The following is a 12752-nucleotide window of genomic DNA, read 5'->3' on the forward strand; positions in this document are numbered from 1 at the left end:
GTGATCATACACCCTTACCCCACCCCCTAGATACTTAAGAACTGCATAGGGGAAACTGAAGCACCCCCACAATATTCGGAGGAAACATTAAGAACAGTCCCACTTCGTCACACCTGGGTTTTAAAAAGGAGCTCACTTCAGCTTGTGGTGTGCATGTGAGGAGCTGGGAGCAAAAGGCACTAGGAACTGAGAGTGAGAACGTAGACTGTTGGAGGACTGAGGTGTACAAGCATTATCAGACACCAGGAAGAAGGTCCTATGGTGAGGATAAAGAAGGTGTTGGGAGGAGGCCATGGGGAAGTAGCCCAGGGAATTGTAGCTGTCGCACAGCTGTTCCAGGAGGCACTTTAGACAGCTGTATTCCACAGGGCCCTGGGCTGGAACCCGGAGTAGAGGGCGGGCCCGGGTTCCCCCCAAATCCTCCCAACTCCTGGTCAGACACAGGAGTCGTCGACCTGGACTGTGAATTCAGAAAAACGGCCAAGCTGAGGCCTGCCGTGAAGCTCCAACGCGAGCAAATCTGCCAATAAGCTCCAAGGCGAGCAAATCTGCCAATAAGGTAGAGCAGGAACTTTGTCACAGTCTCCACTCCCCACTTTTTTAGGTTGTCATTAAAAAACCTTCTATGCTAGAATGAGGGTGGAAATAGGGATGATGCAGAGGCCATACACATTTCTTTATTTCTTATCATCTGTGCTGTTACTCAAACTATTTTGGCAGTTTACAGACAATAAAAAGGAGAGAAAAGAAAATGTTTATTCTTTCAGGAAATAGTACAGTTGAAGAAGAATGTAAGTTCTACTAGCACCTGACAGTGGTTTTTCTTTAGTTCTGTAAATAAAACTACTACTTGAGAATCAGAAGGCATCTTAGCTCTTGTCTTTTCTAGGAAAAAGCTGAATTCAACATATCACACATTTTAAATCATCATCATGTTTGTTATGATGGAAGGTGAACAGTTAAGGGGATTGAGGCCTCATTTCCTGGGCTATGCTGATGTGTTATTCCCTTGCAACAAGCAAAACTTGTGAGTTTTGTAGCTCGTAGATAAAGTGTGGAATATTTAAAATAATCTCATGATTTTAGGTGCTTTAGAAATACACATAAGAAAGCTAACAATTGGCATGTCTTCTTTTCTTCAGCTTTCCCCTCCTCACGTCACCAAAACACAAGAAATTGATTCAGTGGCTTATACTTTTGCAGTTATTGGAGAAAGTAAAGTGTTATATAAGTGTTTAGTTCAAGATCTAAGCCTGCAGATAGTTGTCTCTACCACACCTTCACTTTTATTTTTTCATTCCTCTTAAAACCAGAATCTCTTAAGGTTTTCTGTAGCATCAGTGAACTCAAAAGAACATTCATACTAATATTTTATATTTGCTCCTCCCTATTTTTCAGCTGCGGGAGCCTATATGTCTTTTTTCTAATGCTCTTGCTCCCCTCTGTGCCATGGTGACTTATGGAAAGAAACAAAACAAGGCTGCTAATAAGCTTCCTTGATAGCTGAAAATGAAATGCACTCTTTCAAATGGTCACTTTCAATAGAGGTATATATGTTTAAATAGTTTCTTCATGGAATCTGTTTCAGATAATAGCTTTTCCTAAGGAACCTTCTCATTTGGAATTTCATTAATTCTGCACAACTTCTCCATTGAAAACTCACTGTGAGAGAAATGCTTTAGCTTCAGGAAAGTAACAGTTTAATAGATGTATAATACTTATATTAACATGCTGATTGAAAATGATAACGCATCGAGTATAATTCATGAAGTGTATATATAAAAATGTGCTTCCCTACATATAATACTTACAAATACCGAAGTTTGAGTGATTTGAGCTTAGGAAAAAAAAAAAAAAAAGAGCATGTTAGGTTTTAAGGCCAGAAGGGACCATTATGGATAATTCAGTCTGACCTCTTGCATAGCACACGCCATAGGACTTCCCTGAATTAATTCCTGTTTGAGTCCAATACCTGTGATTGAATTACAACACATCTTTTAGAAAAACATCCAATCCTGATGTAAACCTCATAATAGAGAATCCACCACAACCCTGGGTAAATTGTTTCAACAGTTAATTATTCTCACTTAAATTTTTTTGCCTTATCTATAGTCTGAATTTATCTAGCTTCAACTTCCAGACCTTCCATTTTATTTCTTCTTTGTCTGCTAGATTAAATAATATCTCCATTAGTAAAATTATTGTTCCCCATGTAGGTACTTATAGACGGTGAATAACCTTCTCTTTGATAAGCTACATAGATTCACCCTTTGAGTCTCTCACTAGAAGGCATGTTTTCCAAACCTTTAACCATTCTCGTGGCTCTCCTCTGAACCCTCTCCAATTTTTCAACATTCTTCTTGAAGTGTGGACCCCAGAACTGGACACAGTATTTCAGGAGTGGTCACAGTAGTGCGAAATACAGAATACAACTTCCTTAAAGGTTTTTCAAACTTCCCAAAGTCAGTCACAGAGACCAAATAAAGAAAGTTTTGCCCTCAAAGGAGAATTGTTAGAAAAGTTATGAATGTGTATAAACAAATGTAACATTGTAAACCAATCTGCATCCTTAATTATAAGTAAGGTTAAGATTTTGTAACAGTTATTTTTAGTAAAAGTAATGGACAGGTTGCAGGCAATAAAACAGAAAAAATTCACGGGAGCTGTGACTATCACTAAAAATAACAGGGAGAGGAGGGAGGGTAGAAATGACACGGGGAGCCCCATGGAGGGGACTGACAGCCTCAGCCCCACTGCCACAGGGGCCGAGGCGGCAACACAGCCCCTGCTCCAGCTGCGGTTCGGGGGCTCCAGGCTCCGCCCCTGCCATTGACAGCTGAAGCCGAAGTACAGAAATCCAATAAAGTCACGGCCAGTAAATCCATGACCTCCATGACTAAATCATATCCTTAGTTATTACATCACCACTGGCAAATGCTACAATATATTGTCTACACAAACTTTAAACAAATATGAACAAACTTTTCTTCAAACTTGAGAAAGGAAAGGGAACATGTTAGTCCGCTAGATCTGAAGCATACAGTATATTTACAGTCTGTTGTAGATGGAGAAAATACATAGATTTACATTTTTAAGCATATTATAGGGAAAAAAAGCCAATCTAGAAATTATCTGCATGGATATTTATTAAATGAAGTATGTTATACCTCACACATATCTTTGTTTTGAAGAAACATAGAAAGAAGATTAACAGACAGCTCTATTACTTCTTCAGTTTCTTTTGGGCAGCTTTTTTCTTGACCATTTGTAACCTTTTCATAGCGTTGAGCTGTGATTCCTGAGAAGTTGGGCCCTTTAGGGATAGTGACTGATTGCCAGAATCTGCACTTGATTTGGTGGTGCTGCTCCCACTGTTACCTGTTGTGCTACTGCTTCCATTCCCACTATTCACCTGGCTGCTGCTGCCTGGGGCGGTACTGCTAGGACTAGGAAGACCTACTTTGCTGACGTTGTCACTGCTAACTGAACGACTCAGACCTGTTTTCCCCAAGGTCAGAGGTGGAAGAGGTTTTAGTTGAACAGGGTTTGTGTTGTTGTTACTGGAAGCTATTTTTGACCCTAGTCCTGTTTTAGATGTTGTTAACCCTGACAAACCCACAGGTTTCTGGTTATTAGAGGAGGCTGCAGGTTTTCCGCTGGTACTCTGTGCTGTTGATCCCAGTTTGGCAGTTGATGGACCCGTGGAGGAGGTTTTGGCTGCAAAAGCTGCCCATCCAGTAAGGCCACTGGTTGCTGAAGAGGAAACACTGGTACTGGCTGAGTTCCCCGAAACTGCTGCTGCGGTCTAAAATCAATCAATCCTATATTAGCAATGTTTCAATAAATAGCAGGAATGGTTATGATCAAACTTCAGTTTCAGATTCTTTACACAAAAATATCCATTAGACAATATTCTGATATTTTATCCTGGATCATCTCAGTCAAAAACAACACAGAGAAAGGAAAGGAGACAGGTGCAGAGCCTTTGTCTTCACTGAAAATGAAGTTAATATTACCATTTCTTCCCTTTTTTCTAACCAGCGAACCGGATACCATATGGCACAATGACCCTACACTAAACTCTATAAAAGGCAGTCTATCTGAAGTAATTAAAAAGATCAACACTTGTGAAGTATAAACGAGAAAGGCAGTCCACTAGATTGTGTGTGATTCTGTTACCCGGAGCTGCTTTTAAGAAGATGAGAGATGGTCTATCACATAGTCAGACCCCAGGCAATGAAAATAATGCAGATACCAGAGTCTCTTGATCATTTTATAAAAAACAGTATTTTCCCCCAGCCCTCCTGATTCCTGTCTCCCTGTACCTGCCATGCCCCCACCACATACACACTTAAACTGTCCACAATAGTTACTGGATTTGTTTCCATTTAGTGTTTCTGTTAATGAGCTACGAATAATATTCAGCACTTCTGTAGTGCTCTTCATCTTCAAATAGCTTTTAAACAGTAATTAATCTTCACAACACCTCATGAATAGTTAGCCTTTGTTTACATTTGGGGAAAATTGATACATGGATATTAAATAATTCACCCAAAGTTATTCAGTGAGTCTGAGTTAAGGTATAGGGGTTCTCAGCTCCAATCCTCTGCGCAAACCATATTTTTCCCCCCCACAGCACATCCATGCAGTTTCTAAATGCTGAGAATTATGACTGAAATTAGGCATTGATCCTGCAATCATTTATACAAGTAACTTTTCAGATGCATAAAGTTATTCACGTGAATACTTGTTTGCATCATAGGCATCATATTATCCATATAGGCTCCCACACATGGAAAGCAGTTAAACATATGAATAACTTTATGCACACGAATAGTTCTTCTGATTTCAGCATGCTTAGGCTCGGTCTACACCTAACACTTACATCAGCACAATTATGTTAGCCAGGGTGTGAAAAAAACGACCCCCTAAGGAAACAGTTATGCCAATAAAATCCCCCTTGTTGACGCAGCTATGCCGACAGAAGAATGTTTCTGTCGACATGGCCAACGTCATTCGGAAAGGTGGTATTCGTACACCAGCAGCAAAACTTCTGTCAGTGTATGCTGCAACTACACTAGCTATGCTGGCATAGCCCCCCGTAAGGAAGACATTGTGACACTGGCAGACCAGGTGCCAGCTTATGCCAAGGCCACTGGGCCTCACTGAATGCTGACAAATGCCTAGCTGGAAACCAGTCTGGTTTGCCTGTGCGTTAGCATTGTTAAAATAGATATCAGAGTTACAAGAATTTGTTTAGACTTCATGAAATGCTTGTAGGATGCTACCTGTATTAATCTTAATTATAACATCTGTATCCCATGTTATAAGGTAATATTTAAGTGTTTGCTCTATAACTATAAAAATGCTTGCTAAGACTGTAAACAGAGAAGCATTACCAGGTGTGAAATAGTACAAGAGGTGTTGTCTCCTCCCCCAAAAAAGAAGGCCTATAGACACTAGTCAAACCATTGTGAGGCATCAGAGAACAAAAGACTTTGTTGATTGCTTCCCCTAACACCCATGAAGTGGGTACCCATACAAGCCCTCATCCCACCACATCTTGAATGGTGGGGGAAGGGAATAAAAATCCCTGTTAAAGAGAAATTGTGATCACTATGCTGCTTGAAATTCAGAGAGGGCAAAATTTCTAAGCAAGAGAACGAGATCCCCAAGCTGATTGGTTTGGATGAGCCCTAAAGGATATATAGAGCTTGCATATTATAAGAGCTACTATTACGTTTTGGAACCTAAGACTGTATCTCATTCGTGTGTGTATGTTTACCTACTTTAACCTTGTAAATAACTCTCGTTTCTTTTTCTTAGTTAATAAATCCTTAGTTTATTACAGGACTGACTATCAGCACTCTCTTTGGTAAGAGATCTGAGGTGCAACTGACCTGGGGTAAGTGACTGGTCCTTTGGGACTGGGAGTAATCTGAATATTGTTTCAACTTTTGGTGTAAAAGATCATCTATCACAAAGGCAGGCTTGCCTGGGTGGCAAGATAGATCAGACTGCCCAAGAGAACAGTCTGTGACTCCATGGTAAGGCTGTTATAGAGCTTGTGGAGTTCCCATTTGTTACTTGGCTGGTGAAATCTAACTATAGAATATACAACCAATTTGAGGTTTTGTGCCCTGCTTCTTGACAGTCTGGCCTGAAGTTGGCACCCACGCTCGTGGGCCACTCCAGACAGCTTGACTGACACAGCCTTACAGTTTCACATGCACTTAAGTGCTTTGCTGGACTGGGGTCAGAGTTTGTTAGGCTACTGAAGATATTTATTATGCTGTTGCTACGGCTTCCGGTTTATCTCCTTTTACCACCTCATGACAATCTTTAACACAGAAAAATAACCCAGAGAAGGAGAAACATGAGACACGATATAGAAGAGGAAGGGATCTCACAAATTAGATCTTAAGAAGCAACAGTATCATAAGAAGAGTCTTGCAATTGCAAATGTATGCATGTTACATAAGAATGGACAGCAATTCATATCCTTTCTATGAGTGTGAAGATTTCTTACTTTTATAGAAATGCCATTTAAAAAAAAACAAACCAGAAAAATCTAATTTTTTTTCCTCCTTATAAAATAAAAAAGTCAAGAAACTGAAAATCCACTATGTTACAGCACTACTGAATACAGACAGAATAAGGGCCTGTATTTGCATTTGGGGTTTTGATCACGTGAAAGAGCAAGATGGGGTTCTGAAAAGGGAAAAAACAGCTGTACGACATTTAAGCAAGAATGTTTCATATACGCAATAAAAGAAAAGCACCTAGAGAGAGAGTTTAATGTACAGCACCTTGACTTCTGTCCTCTTGAATGCTAGGAAAGTTGTTGGGGTATCCAGCTTGAGCTTAATTTCAGGTTTCTTCACTAATGGATCTTTCACAGTTGGTGCTACTGAAACTACTGCAGGAGCTGGTTTCTGAGGTGGTTTCTGAGTCTTTTGAGCCTGCATAAATAATAATTAAACTCCAATTAGTCATGTTTCTGTACTAACGACGACGATTTCATCAGAGTGACAATAGAAAACATGAGCATTATGAGATCACAACATTAGCCCTTCGAATACTATCTTAGATGAGATCTGGAAATTAAGCATTTAGAAAACAGGTCAGGTGGAAACACAACTTGGATTTGTAGGGAGGTTTCCAGCTGACAGGTAGGTGGGATTGAGTCACATAAAATGGGAAGATTCCAGCAGCTAAAAGGCATGGGTGTGACCATATATTTGAGTGGGTAAACATAGGTGGGAGGAGGAGTCAGGAGTTAGGCCTGATGGAGGAGTGTAGGGAACTGGTGGATGGAGGGACAGGGAAGGAAAATATTGGGAAAGGTTACGGTTAGAAACCAGCTTCTGGGAAGCAGATTGCAGGGCTCTTTTCAGAGAAAGCTGTTAAGGTGGCAGCATTTATGCTGAGAGAGCAAAAGGAAACTGTGGCCTGCAAAGGGAATGCTGACGTATGGCAGTTTGATGGGGAGGTGAGTGTGACGCTCTGTACCTCGGCGGAACACACTACACCCCCATGTTCATCTTTATAAAATGATTGTGTGGTTGGTATCCAATGCAAAGTTTGTCATGTTGGGTGTCTTCAGAAGGCTCATGATGCACTGAGCATGGTTGTTACAGTGATGCTATAGTAATTGTTACAGTAATGTTATAGTAAGGTTATAGGTTATAATTTCATGTATATAGTTAATGAGGCTGAAAATCTATCCTCATGGCTTAAAGCAAGCCCAGGCAAAAACTCTCCAAGAACAGAGAGGCAGTTCACACCTTATCAGGGCATGTATGGAACAAATCCAGCCCAGCCTCACAGGAAAAAAGGACACTGGCCTAGGCAACAACAAAAGGATCTGTTAGACTCTCGAGTGAGTCACCCCCCCTTCTTTTGGTCAGTTTGGAACTGCAATGAGGTAATGCTCACCTGACTCTGAAAGGGGGAGGGGCAAAGCCAAGAGGGAAGAAAGAACATGATAAAAGAGAGAGACTTTGCCATGCTCTTCCTCTCTCTCCACCTACAACTACAGACACCACACCAAGCGACTGAAGTGCTGATCAAAGGGGAGAGCATGGCTGAAGAGCAACCAGCGGCCTGTGGTGAGAAGCATCTAAATTTGTAAGCATTGAAAGTGTTAAGATCAGCTTAGAATGCATTTTACTTTTATTTCATTTGACAAAATCTGACTTGTTATGCTTTGACTTATAATCACTTAAAATTTATCTTTGTAGTTAATAAATCTGTTTGTTTATTCTATCTGAAGCAGTGCATTTGGCTTGAAGCGTGTCTGAAACTTCCCTTGGGATAACAAGGCTGGTGCATATCAATTTCTTTGTTAAATTGACAAACTCATATAAACTTGCAGCGTCCAGTGGGCATAACTGGACACTGCAAGATGGAGGTTCCTAGGGTTGTGTCCAGGACCTAAGATATTGGCTCGTGTCATTTGGTTGCACAATCCAAGGAGCAGCTTACATGCCAGAGGCCATGTGTAAACAGCTCAGGAATAGGGGTTCTCACAGCAGAACAGGGTAAGGCTGGCTCCCAGAGTCAAGGATTGGAGTGATCTAGCAGACTACCAGTCCAGATAACACCAGAGGGGAACATCACAGTGAGTGTGAAATATTTATAGCTGTGGATGAGTATGGTACTTCAGTGCAATTTACTGAGCACAAGAAAGCAGTCCTGAGTTCAAAGGACTGAAGATAATCAAAGTACTAAAACAACTACTGAAATCAATTAATAACTTTCATTGGCTATAGCAAAAACATTTTAAATGAGATTTTCCTAATAGAAAGGTCATTTCAACAGGTAACATTTTGCCGGGTTATCACAAAATAGCTTCAAAATTTAACAAAATTTCTTCTGTATAATGTCTCAGTTTTAAAAGGTCTCAGAATTAAAGATGAATGGGCTAATGATTTATGTTTAGTGAAAATAAAGATGTTTTCTTACTCCAGTGATAACATAAACGTAAGTTATCTTCAGCTTTTGTAAACTGTTTCTAATAGCAAAAGACACTTTTTACCAACAGATTTTGACTCATTATGAAACTCAGAAGTCAACAGCCTGCTTACTAAAGAAATTAACACACAGCTCAATGAAAATAATGGGTCTCATCATCAACTTCAACAGAAATTGAGGTCACTCATTGCTGAACAAGACCTGGCCCAAAATGTGTAGACCTTTGTTAGAGAAATGTTAAGTTCCAGAGGAGCAATTCATTCAGGCCCTAAATTTGAGAAGAAAATGACAAATATGAGACTATTTAGTAGATCGGTATAATAACTAGATGCTAAATGAAATAAGCCTAATTATTTGTTCCATTGCCTACCAGTGAGGAAGAAATAAACTTGTTTGATCGTGCCTGACTTTTAATTCTGTGATTTATTTTATTTTGTTAATAGGAACATTACTGAATGTTCTTTGAGACTACAGTTAAAATAACCAGAGCAGCAGCAAAAGGAAATGCAGCTGTGAAAAATGGTTCTCCAACATCTTCTAAAAGTTTCTGCAAATCCTGGTTTAAAACAGCCCAAATGAATTGCTGTCTCCAAATACTACTCATGTTAGACAAAAAGCTGACTCTTACCATTCTCTTCATCTGCCTGGTACAGCGGGCACAATACCATACAAGGCGAGGATCATTGACTTCTTTGTCTGTCACCTGAGGTTTATGACAATCCTGGTGGTAGAGATTATGGCACTCCTGACACTCTACTAACTGATTTCCAGAAGTAACTGTCATTTGCCTGCAGAACAAACAGTTGAGAACAGGTTACTGAATAAAGCACTTTAAGGTTATCTAGTCATTGTAATCGTTGCAAGGCTTAATATAAAAAATTAGAAATATTCTTACGCTACGGATACACTTTCTATTCTTGGCAAAATGAAAAAGATCCCTTTTCTACAGTATGAGTTCTTCCTAATAACTGTCTTGCAAACTTTTTGTTGCTTTAAAGTAGATTCTAAAGAAAATCTAAGAATTTTAGATTATTATTATAAACACATCTACAAGTCACCTGTAAAGGAAAAAGTCATTTGGTTTGTTCCCTTATGATGTATAAAGCTCTGAAAAATGTTCTATTACTATTACTAGTACTATTACTATAGTATCTGAGTGCCTAGGGAACAATATTGCTGTAAGATGTTGAATTGTATTGCTCAACAACAAATAGTGTCTCAATGACAACCATTCTTATACTCCTGGGAGAATTCTGTGCCACTGTGCCCATGAAGAATCCATGTGCTATTCAGAATTCCCTTCTCCCCCCAGAAAATACATTCTGCCAGAAAGGAGTTGCAGTTACTCCTTTCAACCACAAAGGGCTGCTGTGGCACCAGAACAGAGAGCCGCCACTCCCGGACAGGAACAGCGCCAGCAGCAAATATGGAAGAGAAAGAGGCTGCCTTCCTCACAGCACCCTGCCCGTGGGGCCTGGTCACGAGGCACAGAATATGGGGGGATGGACAGCATGGGGCACGTGGGACTGCTGGGGGGTGTGTGTCAGACTGGGAATCAGAAGGGCTAGTGTGGGGGACAGACTGGGGCGGGGGCTGGATGGGAGTGGGGGTGCAGGGACACATGAGGAGAGGGAAGTGGCTGAGTGGGGGTGCAAGGACACAGGGGATGGGGGTTGCAGGGACACATAGGGATAGCGGCAAATGTGCCTGACTGAATGAGAGAGCATGGTGGAGGCTCCCTAACAATCCCTCCCCCTTCCCCAAAATCTGTTCCATACTTCTCCCACCCACACTCAATAACCCTCCAAGTTTACACCCAGGCTCCTTCCCAGCAATTACTTCCCTCTCGCTCAGCTCCTCTGTTATCCTTGACTTCTCTGCTTCTTAGGGAGGTTGGAAATAGGTTTCTGTATTGTAGTTTCAATGAATTATTACTCAGAGTTATGTATTAGTATGCCTAGTAAGGAATCTATTTGTCACAAAACATTTCCTGCATCTTTTTTGTTGTCTGTATTGTTACAGACATAGTTGCTGACAGGTATTCTGAAATAAATTACCAAAATATCTGAAACTGGCGTGATTATATTGTGCTATTTTGACAAATGAAATATGCAGAATTTTAAAATAGTGTGGAATTTTAATTTTTTTTGCATGGAATTCCCCCGGGACTAATTCTTTTAGTTAAAGGATTCAAAAAAACAGGATGCAAGTAGCACGCTTCTTTGTGGAACTTTTAGTAACCATCCTTCGCTCCCCATCACAGACAGACATTAGAAACATAACATAATACCAACATCATAGAGAGATGGAACGGAAAGGATTAGCTATGCAGTTCTGCCTTGAAACAAACATGTAAGCTGGTGATGAGGACTTAGTTTTGCGTGGGCCTCTGCTGAAAAGAATCACATTGTGTATGTGACAAATTAGTGACGTACACATGACTGGAAGTATATCTGTGAAATAGCCAAATTGCATTTTCCTAATGATTTCTTCTTTCAGATGACAAATCAGGCTATTTAATTGCTAAGCTGCTTTTGCTCATCTCCCTGAGGAGCAGGTACCTAGGTAACCATGGAAACTCTATTTGAGGATGGGTGGGGAAACATAGTACTTTATTTCTTTATATAACAAGGAAATGAAATCAGAAGATGTTGTCAATATAGCTGTAAGAACAATTTTTGAAAAATATCTTTTTTTTTTAACTAGGCTATTTAAAAACAAAGGAGGAGATGTTTTAGAAATTCTGGAGCACATTATTTAAATTCAGGATATTTCAGAAGCCATTTGATTCTTGAAAAATAGATTGGGTCAGAACAAAGCATCTCAGTTTCAACTGCATGTGACAAGGGAACAGACTAATCTCCATATTTTAAAACTATAAAGGATAATTTTGGATGGATTACAAAAAAATAAACTTTTCATGCCAAGAAAAGTCGAAGCCAGACTTACTTTAAGCTAGTCTTTAAATCAAGAGACAGCCTGAATGGTTTTGTATCTTTTAAAAATGAAGACAAAATTAATTTATTCATTACAGTTTAGAAGGCTGTTCTTGCAAAGAGAATGCAGATTTTTCCTAAATGCTCTCTCTTTGACAGGACTTCAATGTCACCTGCAAGTCACACACAACATTTTCCTTTATAATATTTTTACTTTTGATTCTTTAAGGTTCCCATAACTAGTGACTTGTGTTTTTTCCTTAAAGATCTGTATGCAGAAGGGATGGCCAGGAATTAGAGGGAGGGGATTTTTTACCTCCCACCCTCCCATCCTGACATTAAAAAAAAAAAAAGAACAGAAAAGAAAATGGGGGTGACTCTGGAATTTCTACTTGCACTCCTATAATTAGCAAAGCTGCACTCAGATCCCACTCTATAATAGCGCAAAAAGTGAATAAGCAGTCTCACTGTTAGTGTAGGTTTCAGGGAGTTAGAACACTTCCATTCTAATGCTGGCTCTGCAGTGACTTGCTCTGTGTCATTGAGCAAGTCACTTCATCTCTGTGCACTTCAGATTCCCTATGTGTAAAATGGAAATAATACAGATAGCAGTACAGATAAACTGGCAAATGACTGTCTTTTTGTTCTGTGTTTGTACACTGCCTCACACAACAGGGTCTATGCCAGGACTGGGGTGCCTCAGTGCTATTGCAATGCATGTAAGTCATAATAATAATATTTGGGCTCTCCTTTTCTTCATAATTCAGTTTAGATAAGTGTTTCACATTTGGATATGAAGCTTTCATAAGCAGTTAGCCAAATATTATGAAATTTCACTTT

General features: G+C 39.9%; 1 protein-coding gene across 4 annotated transcripts in view; it reads right to left on the bottom strand.

Moving 5' to 3' along the window:
- Nucleotides 1-1852: 1852 nt before the first annotated feature.
- Nucleotides 1853-12752, bottom strand: part of INTS12 (integrator complex subunit 12) — a 29671-nt gene continuing 18771 nt past the window's right edge. For all 4 annotated transcript variants that reach the window (XM_007054391.4, XM_037896999.2, XM_043545289.1 and 1 more), the window contains 3 exons: nucleotides 9605-9764; nucleotides 6810-6962; nucleotides 1853-3805 (listed from right to left, as the gene is read on the bottom strand). In XM_007054391.4, coding sequence (XP_007054453.1) covers nucleotides 3224-3805; nucleotides 6810-6962; nucleotides 9605-9764 — 895 coding nt within the window. In that variant the 3' untranslated portion in view covers nucleotides 1853-3223. The remainder of the gene's footprint in view (nucleotides 3806-6809; nucleotides 6963-9604; nucleotides 9765-12752) is intronic.

Source organism: Chelonia mydas, chromosome 4 (genome assembly GCF_015237465.2).
Source record: "Chelonia mydas isolate rCheMyd1 chromosome 4, rCheMyd1.pri.v2, whole genome shotgun sequence".
NCBI classification, from domain to species: Eukaryota; Metazoa; Chordata; order Testudines; family Cheloniidae; genus Chelonia; species Chelonia mydas.